Source organism: Trichomycterus rosablanca, chromosome 20, assembly GCF_030014385.1.
Source record: "Trichomycterus rosablanca isolate fTriRos1 chromosome 20, fTriRos1.hap1, whole genome shotgun sequence".
NCBI lineage: Eukaryota > Metazoa > Chordata > Actinopteri > Siluriformes > Trichomycteridae > Trichomycterus > Trichomycterus rosablanca.
In genome coordinates this window covers 7,877,051-7,889,832 of record NC_086007.1, presented here as the reverse complement: position 1 = coordinate 7,889,832, position 12,782 = coordinate 7,877,051, and the positions used below count along the sequence as shown (strand labels likewise).

General features: G+C 41.5%; 1 protein-coding gene across 1 annotated transcript; it reads left to right on the top strand.

The window, feature by feature from the left end:
• The first annotated feature begins 295 nt into the window (after positions 1 to 295).
• scarf1 (scavenger receptor class F, member 1) lies at positions 296 to 11,885 on the top strand. The gene is made up of 11 exons (XM_063016331.1): positions 296 to 405; positions 3,461 to 3,519; positions 3,655 to 3,756; positions 4,534 to 5,065; positions 5,545 to 5,763; positions 5,891 to 6,019; positions 6,102 to 6,205; positions 6,301 to 6,412; positions 8,699 to 8,823; positions 9,371 to 9,499; positions 9,769 to 11,885. Exons 1-11 carry the CDS (start codon positions 296 to 298, stop codon positions 10,815 to 10,817), a joined length of 2,670 nt encoding a protein of 889 aa, XP_062872401.1. The 3' UTR covers positions 10,818 to 11,885.
• The last annotated feature ends 897 nt before the right edge of the window (positions 11,886 to 12,782 follow it).

Genomic DNA, 12,782 nt, shown 5'->3' with positions numbered 1-12,782 from the left:
CACACACAGAGCTTTAAAAAGGCTTCTCTTTCCAGACCTCTAGAAAATGAAGGTAATGGTTGTGTCTTTAAACAGGCTATTGCTGACTGAATTGGTGGAAGTGGCCTTTACTTCCCCAGGAAAAGGAGGGAGTGGGGAAGTTCGAACAGCTTCATTTCTTTTGTATCAGGCCCTGAGTAGACCCACAGATAGCTAAGAACAGGTCCAGCACTGGGTAGGAGCCACACGACCAAAGGACTGGTCCCGTTTATAGACTGGGACAGGAGCTGGAGGTTCAGGCGGACCGTGGGGAGACATGGAGGTGCTGAATACTGTCCTGGCCTTTCTGGGACTGCTTTACCTCTGCTTGCCGGCCTTCACACAGAAGCTCTCAGCAACCGGGAAGAATGTCTGTCTTAGTCCTAGGTACTGCAATTTTACAAACCCTAATTTTTATTTTATGTTTTCTTTTTTCATTTAGTTAAATTTTGACTTATGTATTGTTCTAACCACTGAAACGACTCAAATGTTTATTATAGGCAGAAATGCAGAACATTTCCTTTTCTGTGCTTTTATTTATTGTAGGTTTGGTAACTTTGAAATGTATTATATAGAGTCTGTTACATTAAGTGTATATTAATTTCCTAACCCCTTACATAATTTTAGTAATTGTTACTCTGGATTCATTCTTTTTCTACACTATTTCTAGCTACCATTTTTACACTATACTAGACTTCTGGTTACATGAATGGTACACACAACAGCTCCCAGGATGTCACACAAAATTGACTAAATTTAAATCATTCACAAAATTTCATGTGTGATTTCTTTCCAGTACCTGAACAAATGCCTTTTATGGTGGTTTTAAATATATTGCACTTTTTATTACAGGAGATATATTATTGACTAAATTTCCCAGATTTTCTTGCATCGCTTTCTTAATTCCAAGAGTTCCATTATACAAAGTTCTAGTCATTAGCTTAAATATGGCTTTGGTAGTAAATAATATAAATTTTCAAAAGCAATGGTGTTATAAACCACTTTCAAGTTCTACTAATAGTCAAATGTAAAAAATTTTAAGCAATCCATACCATACCTGTCAAGTTTTGGATTTAAAAATAAGGGAAATTTTCCGCCGCACGCTTCGAGCCGTCCCACCAGCCCAACCGAGGTTCAGTATCCCTTACATTTTAAGACAGGTTTACAAGAAATCTAAAATAACCACCTGTGAACCACTTACAAACTACAATTAGATGATCAGAATCTGATAGGCCTACATTTGTTGACACTGAAATGCTGTGGACAATCCTATTATGTAATTCTTATAATACAGCCTAAATGAAAACACAAAAGGGAATTGAAGCACATTTATTTATTTTACATATTTTCAGCATACAGTGTATCACAAAAGTGAGTACACCCCTCACATTTCTGCAGATATTTAAGTATATCTTTTCATGGGACAACACTGACAAAATGACACTTTGACACAATGAAAAGTAGTCTGTGTGCAGCTTATATAACAGTGTAAATTTATTCTTCCCTCAAAATAACTCAATATACAGCCATTAATGTCTAAACCACCGGCAACAAAAGTGAGTACACCCCTAAGAGACTACACCCCTAAATGTCCAAATTGAGCACTGCTTGTCATTTTCCCTCCAAAATGTCATGTGATTTGTTAGTGTTACTAGGTCTCAGGTGTGCATAGGGAGCAGGTGTGTTCAATTTAGTAGTACAGCTCTCACACGCTCTCATACTGGTCACTGAAAGTTCCAACATGGCACCTCATGGCAAAGAACTCTCTGAGGATCTTAAAAGACGAATTGTTGCGCTACATGAAGATGGCCAAGGCTACAAGAAGATTGCCAACACCCTGAAACTGAGCTGCAGCACAGTGGCCAAGATCATCCAGCGTTTTAAAAGAGCAGGGTCCACTCAGAACAGACCTCGCGTTGGTCGTCCAAAGAAGCTGAGTGCACGTGCTCAGCGTCACATCCAACTGCTGTCTTTGAAAGATAGGCGCAGGAGTGCTGTCAGCATTGCTGCAGAGTTTGAAAAGGTGGGGGGTCAGCCTGTCAGTGCTCGGACCATACGCCGCACACTACATCAAATTGGTCTGCATGGCTGTCACCCCAGAAGGAAGCCTCTTCTGAAGTCTCTACACAAGAAAGCCCGCAAACAGTTTGCTGAAGACATGTCAACAAAGGACATGTATTACTGGAACCATGTCCTATGGTCTGATGAGACCAAGATTAATTTGTTTGGTTCAGATGGTCTCAAGCATGTGTGGCGGCAATCAGGTGAGGAGTACAAAGATAAGTGTGTCATGCCTACAGTCAAGCATGGTGGTGGGAATGCCATGGTCTGGGGCTGCATGAGTGCAGCAGGTGTTGGGAAGTTACATTTCATTGAGGGACACATGAACTCCAATATGTACTGTGAAATACTGAAGCAGAGCATGATCCCCTCCCTCCGGAAACTGGGTCGCAGGGCAGTGTTCCAGCATGATAATGACCCCAAACACACCTCTAAGACGACCACTGCTTTATTGAAGAGGCTGAGGGTAAAGGTGATGGACTGGCCAAGCATGTCTCCAGACCTAAACCCAATAGAACATCTTTGGGGCATCCTCAAGTGGAAGGTGGAGGAGCGCAAAGTCTTGAATATCCGCCAGCTCCGTGATGTCGTCATGGAGGAGTGGAAAAGCATTCCAGTGGCAACCTGTGAAGCTCTGGTAAACTCCATGCCCAGGAGAGTTAAGGCAGTTCTGGGAAATAATGGTGGCCACACAAAATATTGACACTTCAGGAACTTTCACTAAGGGGTGTACTCACTTTTGTTGCCGGTGGTTTAGACATTAATGGCTGTATATTGAGTTATTTTGAGGGAAGAATAAATTTACACTGTTATATAAGCTGCACACAGACTACTTTTCATTGTGTCAAAGTGTCATTTTGTCAGTGTTGTCCCATGAAAAGATATACTTAAAAATCTGCAGAAATGTGAGGGGTGTACTCACTTTTGTGATACACTGTATATACACATTGCTTGTCTTAAAGTGAAACACATTTTATTTTCTTCTCCTCTTTAGAAAGGTAAATTCGATGTCCCATTTCTCTAGATATTTACATGCAGTCTTAACTTTTTTGGCAGGAATGCCCTCTCTCTCCTTGCATCCATCCATCTCTCCCTGTTCCAGGTTTGTTCCCGCTGTCCGCACTAACCTCGCGAGAACTGCCACTTGCAGCAGCCTGGGTGGCAGTTCTCGCGAGGTTAGTGACATTTCAGTTTGGAGAGGCACAGGAATGTTTTTTAAAATTATAATATAATACGGGAAATTTACGGGAAAATACTAATACGGGAGGACGGCGGGAAAGAGGGGTAAAATACGGTAGTTTCCCGGCCAAAACGGGAGACTTGACAGGTATGATCCATACCAATATTTTTACTAACCCTGGTGTTGTTTTTTTGTACACAGGGACTCGTCTCACGTGTGTTGTTCTGGCTGGGCCCAGCAGGGTGATGAGTGTACAATACGTGAGTAATATTTCATATTATTTTATGTGATGTAGTTGACCTTTGTGTTAGCCTGTCAGTATAATTAGTGTCAGTAAGTTCTGTACTCGGGGGTTAAATCTTCTTCCTTTTTAATCTGATCTTTTAAATCTGTAGCACTTTGTGAAGGAGAATCAGCCTGTACAGAGGACGAGCAGTGTGTTTTTCCAGGTTTCTGCAGATGTAAACCAGGCTTTTTTGGATTCCAGTGCAAGACTCGTGAGTACTAATTAAAAACAATATTTTGTTTGTTTATTAGGGTTTTTACTTCATGTTTTACACACTTTGGTTACATTAATGACAGGATACTGTAGTTACTCATTACACAAGTTTCATCAGTTCACAAGGTTATATCGAACACAGTCATGGACAATTTAGTGTCTCCAATTCACCTCACATGCATGTCTTTGGACTGTGGGAGGAAACCGGAGCACCTGGAAGAAACCCACACAGACACGGGGAGAACATGCAAACTCCACAAAGAAAGGACCCGGACCGCCCCACCTGGGGATCAAACCCGAGACCTTCTTGCTGTGATGCGACAGTGCTACCACACTTAGCCACTGTGCTGCCCATTTTTATTTTTCAGTCTATTTGAATGTGTTTATTTTCATTTAGGTATATTAATATTGTTGGACTGATATATTTTCTAAAATGGGGAGTAGGATTCATATAAACCATATGGCCAAATGTATGTGTGTCACCCCATGTGTTTACATTTTATCCACACCCATTTCTAGCAGGTATACAAAATCAGTTATATAAAATAAATGATAATGTTTTACTTACAATTTTATAAAATTTGACAAAAGTACTCAAAAATCATGTGAATACACCAGATGTTATGGAGTATGTAGGGTGGGTTCTGCACAGCAACATGTCCTAGAGACTTAGGTCTGAACTTTGCCTCCAGTCACTGGCTGTAGAGATTTTAGAATTTATTTATTTTTCATCCACTGTTTCTATTTAACCAATGTTAATTCATATTCTCTGCAGCCTGTCCTCCTGAGTTCTGGGGCTCCGACTGTAAAGAGCAGTGTCCATGCTACCCTTATGGAACATGTAACTCTACTTCAGGTGTGTGCAAGTGCTTTCCCACACGCTGGGGCAGCATGTGCCAGAATATTTGCAAATGTGGACGTCATGGACACTGTGATCCCCTGCATGGCAACTGCACTTGTGATGAGGGCTGGTGGAGCTCCACTTGCACCAAGGTGTGCCAGTGCCATCCTTCCACCTCCACATGTGATCCGGGCACAGGTCAGTGCCTGTGTAAAAAAGGCTTTTGGGGTCAGAAATGCAGCTTGCGCTGTGAATGCTATTTGTCACCATGCCAACAAAACACAGGTGAGTGCCGGTGTATTAACGGCTGGTGGGGACCAAACTGTGATCGCCGCTGCATTTGTGACCTAAGGCATAGCGAGTGTGAACCGCTGACAGGCGAGTGTTTGTGCCAGTCTGGTTACAGAAGCCCCTTCTGCAATGAGCCATGCAGCACTGGATACTATGGGAGCGGATGTACAGAGAGGTGAGTGTTTTAGGGGAAATCTCTGTCTGTCTATCTATCTACCCATTTGTCTGGCCATCCGTCAATCCATTTATTTGCATATTTGTCCCAATTATCCATCAAACTGCCCCTCTTTCTGTCCATCCATCTGAATGTGGGCCTGTTCATTCATCCACTAGTAGGTCCATCTATCTATTCATCAATTCATACAATCAACAACAATTCATGCATAGATCTATTTATCCAACAATTTATCCTTTTATTAATTCACCCTTATACTCATCTATTTATCAAACAATACATCCATCCGTTCATCCATCCTCCATCCATATGTTTGTCCATCCATCCATCATCTGTCCATCCATCCATCCATCTATCCATCCATCTTGCTGTCCATTCGTTAGTCTGTCTGTCCATCCATCATCCCTCCATCCATCATCCATCCATCCATCCATCTATCCAGCTGTCTGTCTGTATTCATTTATTTCCTGTATATGCAGCTGTGGACACTGTGAGGGAAACAGGTCATGCTCTAGGCAAGATGGCTCGTGTGAATCATGTGCTCCAGGTTGGAATGGCTCAAGGTGTGACCAGCCCTGCCCACCAGGTTACTATGGGCACAAGTGCCAAGAGAAGTGTCCTCTCTGTAGGAAAGGAGAAACTTGTGATACTATGACAGGAACATGCTCCCACTGTGAACCTGGCTGGACTGGACCAAGGTATCAGTCATTTTATTAGACATACTTACTATACTGGTGCACTGTGTATGTATACTGGTATTGACTGTAGCTTGTTTTGCACCCTGCACAAAAATCACTGTGCTGTAATTGTCACTTTTCTTTGCAGGTGTGACCAGCCCTGCGTCGACGGTACTTTTGGCAACGACTGCCACTTCCTGTGCAGGCCCTGCTATAATGGGCGCTGTGATCATATAACAGGAAAGTGTGTTTGCCATCCTGGCTTTCAGGGTGAGAGGTAGGTTTGCTGGGACCAAAGTGGGAGTGATGGCTTAAAAATTGTGGGTATTTGTCATGTGACTAAATCATGTGTTTTGCAGCTGTAACAGTTCGTGTCCAGATCACCTGTATGGAATCAACTGTTCCTCAATGTGTGACTGTGGGGATGAGACATGCCACCCTGTCACCGGAGTGTGCCCCTACAGTATGTCTGTTAAGGCCTTTAAAATAATGACACATTGTGAAAATTTAGTAAACTCGTACATAATGAACTTGATTGTTTGTGCATATGTCTTACAGGCAGTCGAGCAGGATTTATTGCTTTAGGGCTTCTGATTCCTCTGCTAGTTCTTCTATTGGCTGTGTTGTTTTGCTGCTGCTGTTGTGGAAGTCCAGCTGTTGGAAAGGATAGGTGTGATTTTTATGTACTTATCATAACTATCAAAAGAAAAAAATGGGAAAATGCAGTGTGTGCAGATGCTCTGAAGGTCAGGGTTTTGATCTACTTGCCCAATAAGTAGGAATGGTCACCTTAAATCTATTCCACATTATTCTAACAAATAATCTGATCAACATGCTGGAACGTTTTTATCCTGATTGGAATGGTCTTTTCTAGGGTGACAATTTTTTTATAAGGATAAAAATTGTGAAATTAAATAATTGAGTTATTATGTTATTCTCCACTACGGTTCCATGGACTGTTCCAGGGTTTATTAAAGTTATTCCAGCAGCTTATGTTGGGCAAATACCTACAAATCAGTATTATTTGAATAAGAACTTCAACCTTTGTAAAATCCAAATCCATATTTACAGTGTATCACAAAAGTGAGTACACCCCTCACATTTCTGCAGCTATTTAAGTATATCTTTTCATGGGACAACACTGACAAAATGACACTTTGACACAATGAAAAGTAGTCTGTGTGCAGCTTAAATAACAGTGTAAATTTATTCTTCCCTCAAAATAACTCAATATACAGCCATTAATGTCTAAACCACTGGCAACAAAAGTGAGTACACCCCTAAGAGACTACACCCCTAAATGTCCAAATTGAGCACTGCTTGTCATTTTCCCTCCAAAATGTCATGTGATTTGTTAGTGTTACTAGGTCTCAGGTGTGCATAGGGAGCAGGTGTGTTCAATTTAGTAGTACAGCTCTCACACTCTCTCATACTGGTCACTGAAAGTTCCAACATGGCACTTCATGGCAAAGAACTCTCTGAGGATCTTAAAAGACGAATTGTTGCACTACATGAAGATGGCCAAGGCTACAAGAAGATTGCCAACACCCTGAAACTGAGCTGCAGCACAGTGGCCAAGATCATCCAGCGTTTTAAAAGAGCAGTGTCCACTCAGAACAGACCTCGCGTTGGTCGTCCAAAGAAGCTGAGTGCACGTGCTCAGCGTCACATCCAACTGCTGTCTTTGAAAGATAGGCGCAGGAGTGCTGTCAGCTTTGCTGCAGAGATTGAAAAGGTGGTGGGTCAGCCTGTCAGTGCTCAGACCATACGCCGCACACTACATCAAATTGGTCTGCATGGCTGTCACCCCAGAAGGAAGTCTCTTCTGAAGTCTCTACACAAGAAAGCCCGCAAACAGTTTGCTGAAGACATGTCAACAAAGGACATGGATTACTGGAACCATGTCCTATGGTCTGATGAGACCAAGATTAATTTGTTTGGTTCAGATGGTCTCAAGCATTTGTGGCGGCAATCAGGTGAGGAGTACAAAGATAAGTGTGTCATGCCTACAGTCAAGCATGGTGGTGGGAATGCCATGGTCTGGGGCTGCATGAGTGCAGCAGGTGTTGGGGAGTTACATTTCATTGAGGGACACATGAACTCCAATATGTACGGTGAAATACTGAAGCAGAGCATGATCCCCTCCCTCCGGAAACTGGGTCGCAGGGCAGTGTTCCAGCATGATAATGACCCCAAACACACCTCTAAGACGACCACTGCTTTATTGAAGAGGCTGAGGGTAAAGGTGATGGACTGGCCAAGCATGTCTCCAGACCTAAACCCAATAGAACATCTTTGGGGCATCCTCAAGCGGAAGGTGGAGGAGCGCAAAGTCTCGAATATCCGCCAGCTCCGTGATGTCGTCATGGAGGAGTGGAAAAGCATTCCAGTGGCAACCTGTGAAGCTCTGGTAAACTCCATGCCCAGGAGAGTTAAGGCAGTTCTGGGAAATAATGGTGGCCACACAAAATATTGACACTTCAGGAACTTTCACTAAGGGGTGTACTCACTTTTGTTGCTGGTGGTTTAGACATTAATGGCTGTATATTGAGTTATTTTGAGGGAAGAATAAATTTACACTGTTATATAAGCTGCACACAGACTTCTTTTCATTGTGTCAAAGTGTCATTTTGTCAGTGTTGTCCCATGAAAAGATATACTTAAATATCTGCAGAAATGTGAGGGGTGTACTCACTTTTGTGATACACTGTATATACTGACAGCATTATGTAGGTGGATTTGATTTTCTCATCAGAATCTAATAAATTATCTATGATAAATATTGCCATACGAAATACTAAAGAAAAACTTTGTATAAAAATTGTAAAAAATGCTAAATATAACCATTTTCACAGTTGATTTTGGCCCCCTCTGCATATATTTGGCTTTTCTACTGTTGTATGAAGTGTGAATACTTTTCAAAACCAAATGACTCAAGTTTATTCTTCCAAATTAGAGTGGCAGAAGGAGATGGAAGCAGAACAAGTCGGATGAAGCATCATGTCTACACAGTGCTTGCCAACATGAGTTTAGCAATGCCCTGTCTTACGTTCTGGTCATCTGGGCTTCCCAGAGTTACAGGTTTGATATATATAAAAATTTTTTGGCCCAATAAGTGCATTCCCATTTTTCTCCCAGTGTAGTTGTATCCATTTGCCCAGCTGGATCTCTGCTCTAAAGCTGCATACACTTTTACCCTGACCAAAAATGACATTAATCAGAGATTGCTCTTTAACTTTAAAGACTATATTTAAATTCTTGGGGGGGGGCTATAGATAAACACCATAAGTTGTACCATGGTACAGTTTACATAACTGACATGTGGTCCACATTAAAATGCTTTCATAAAATAATTACAAATTTTATTGAAACAAAAATTTAGATTGCTAACATTTTGTAAATTTTTCTTGAACCTATGTACATCTCACATGACCACATCTAGGGTCCCAATCTCATAGTTAGAACTGCTGTATTAGAGCATTTTACTTTGTTATATGAATATAAATGCTGTGCAACATCAAGGTACCAAATAAAGGGATTTATAATTATAATTCAAAAAAAATAATTGCTAGACTAGAGCAGACAAAGAACCAACACTAACTAATACTATACTCTGCTTTCTTCCTAGTTTCTCACCATGATCCAGAACTTACTTTTAACCACAGTTTTATTGAGCCTCCCTCTGCTAACTGGGTCACTGACTCGTTTGAGACAGATGAGGACGGAGAGGCTGTGTACTGTGTCCCTCCAAGAGAAGGTACAGGAAGTCTGTTTTTTTATGCTCTCTTACTCTTTGTTCTCCTTTAGTGTAATGAACTATTTTTGAACCATTTCTTTTAAAGAAATCATGTGCTTCTTATTGCTTATGTTTAGGTAACATGGGTAAATTTCTATATATAGCTGCTTTATAACTGTTTTCATTTTAATTTAAGTCATGAATTCATAAAGTTTTTTTTCAGGTAACATGCACTTCTTTGTAATTGAGGTTTTGGACTACTATATTCACTTCTGCTTTATTATTTACAGACATTCCAGCTGTGGCCGGGGGTGAATTTCAGTTTCAGGAGTTAAGCTCAAAGTGTAACATGTTCCCTGAACCATCAACATTCAGCAGTGAGGACATGTCTCTGGCTTTCGGCATCCCACGCACATCCAGCATCGCCAAGTCCAAGCGGCCCTCTGTCTCCTTTGCTGAAGGCACCAAATTCAGCTCCAAAGAGCGTCGTGGCTCAACACAGGAGAACACTCGCAAAGCTAAAACCCCATGGGGGGTCCTGATGCTCTCTAGTTTGCAGGGGGGACAAGGAGCTCATGAGGAGGCTGAGGCAGAGAAGGAGGAGACCAGCGATGAGACAAATGTCTCAGCAGAGGAGCAAGATGCTAACTCGTTGCCTGAAGCAGACACTCAAAGGTACAGTTCCACCCCCTCAAGAAATCAACAAACCATCCCAGGCAGCAGACGGCCCTTGCTGTCCAATCCAAGAAAAAACCTACAACCACAGGCCTTATCTGGTGGCCAGGAGACAGATACAGGCACAGAGAAGGCATCCACTACCATCTACATGACCGTGGGCAAGCCTGTACGGGCATCAAAGCCAGACATGAGCTCTGAGGGGCCGGTGCAGGCCATGCTGCGCAGACTGGGCAGCATCCAGAGACAGAGAGAGGAAGCAGGACAGCCCAAAAGCAAGGGGCCAGCAGTGGCAAAGCCCCCACGCAGGAAACTGGGGGCACGGGCCAGTATGTGGGAACAGGCTTCCAGTTCAGGACAGTCAGATGTAGTCCTGAGGAAGCCCAGCCGGAGAAAACACACATCGTTAAGTTCACCTTGTACAGTGGGGGCTACAGACATGCAGCAGGACAACAGCGCCCCCAGGAGACCTCTTTCCTCAATACTGAAAAGTGTTCCGGAAACCACTGTGCAGGACTCAAGGACAGCTTCTGAAGCCGACGCCGGGTATGAGACAGTGGCTGCATCAGAAGAAGTGTCCACTTCATCTGAAGTTATTGCTAATAACAATCTAACAGTACAAGATGAAGAGCCCAAGTATGAAAACATTTATATGAAACAATGACCTGGTCAGACTGAAAATGCTCGTGTGTAGCTGATTTTTATATGACAGAATATTGTTCATCCAAATTATTTTAACAGAGCAGCTGTAACACTTTTCCATTTAAAACAAAGACTTACTTTGCAACTCTGATAAAAATATTTTAGGGAGGTGTAACATGTTGGCCACTGTTTGAACTAGAAATATTAACCAATCAGCTTCAATCACATGAATTTATCATTAGAGAACTAGGCAGTCTGTTAGCTGTGTGCTAACGTTACCTTTATTACATCACGGTTATAAAGTAGTTGATAAAATATTTGATGTGTTTATCAATAATTGAACATGTATGCACACTAGGGGTGTGTTTGAAAACCTAGTGAGCTGCCTTGCTGTCTCACTGTCTACATAGGCAGCTGCCTAAGTAGAGAGGATTCTAATAAGTCATTGACTTATAAGTCAGGTTATTTGAACATGCTACTTAGACAGCGATTCCATCAGTTTTCGCTAACTAAGCACCGTTAGCTGCATGCCATTCAGACCAATGGGATGAGGTGGCACAACACGCTAGCATGTCAACTAACATTTCTCTCTGTGTACCGAAAACATTAAATTCGCTAAAAAAACCACGAATTTGCAAATAAATGACACTTGTGCAAGTTTATACAAATTAAAAATCAGTAATAACTCAGTTCGTTACACCGCACCGTCTGCCATGTTTTTTTATTTTTCTGTGAGAAAAGTTATGCCGCAATGGATGCTGGGATTGCCTTCACCGCTAAGGCAGCATCGAATGCTCACTCGTTCTTGAGTCAAAATGGCATTGAAATTTTAAGATACCTTAGTAGTGAACATATTAAGGCATCTAGGATTTTGAACAGCCTACTTCTCGGGAGTGTGCGTAGGATGACCTAAAATGCTGTCTATGTAGAGAGCTCACTAGGTTTTCGAACACACCCTAAGATACCGAAATCCCATTTGTTTCTGCCTGTACATCAGATAGCATAGAACATGTCCAACCTGCCAGGGCTAAAAGCTTTTAAAGAAGAAATTGTTCGCCTACTCACTGGATAATAAAACATATCAAAGTCACTGTGGTTTTATGTAGGTCTAGCTACCTACAGACCCCACACCTACAGATGTTTACATACACGTGTATGGTATCTTGAGGCTACAGTGATTTCTGAAATTGTTCTTCTGAGATTTGAACACGTTTTGCTTGGTCAAAAAAAACTTTCACGAACTTTTCCTAAATTTATTTTGGGTTTCTATGAATTGTATAAATTGAAATACATACATTTTCAGTAAACTGAAATAGTGTTGAGTCTCCTGGGAAATTCCTCACTATTCAAAAATGTATATTTAAAGATATAAATTCAGATTTTATTAAACAGTTTTTACAGAAATCATACTGGACACACTTAAGAACCGATCCACAATTTCCATTAAATAACCTTGATCTAATTCATGGCCAAGAAGCTGGAATTTGCTTTTCCCTGTAAGCGCTTGTATCCCTGGTGCAGGCTTGCCAGATTTTAATTATAATAAAACTAAACTGAACTGGGGTTGTGGGTGGCTAAAGATAAAATGATTGTGCTATATTAGTGTTTTATTTACTTAAACATCTGGAATGTATTTAGAGTTTCTTTGTTCGACATTTTCTGGCTAGTCAGCAATTCTTACCATTTTAAAAGGGGACTGGGGGAAAACCAGGCATATGACGACTCTTATTTTAGGTGGTCACAAATGTTTAGACTCCACTGTGACACGTGGTAGAAAAACCCTTAATTAAATATCACAGAAACTGGGTTGTAAGTAGGAAAGAGCCTAATTTCGTTTCTTCAGAAAAGGATCTCACTGACCAAGTCTCATATAGAAACTCTGAGAGTGCAAAAATATATTTACACAACTGAAACTCAGAAATTGGAAAAACGGGAACTTGGTCTCAGGACCTTACCACAGCAGATGTAGAGTAATTTTTCACTAAAC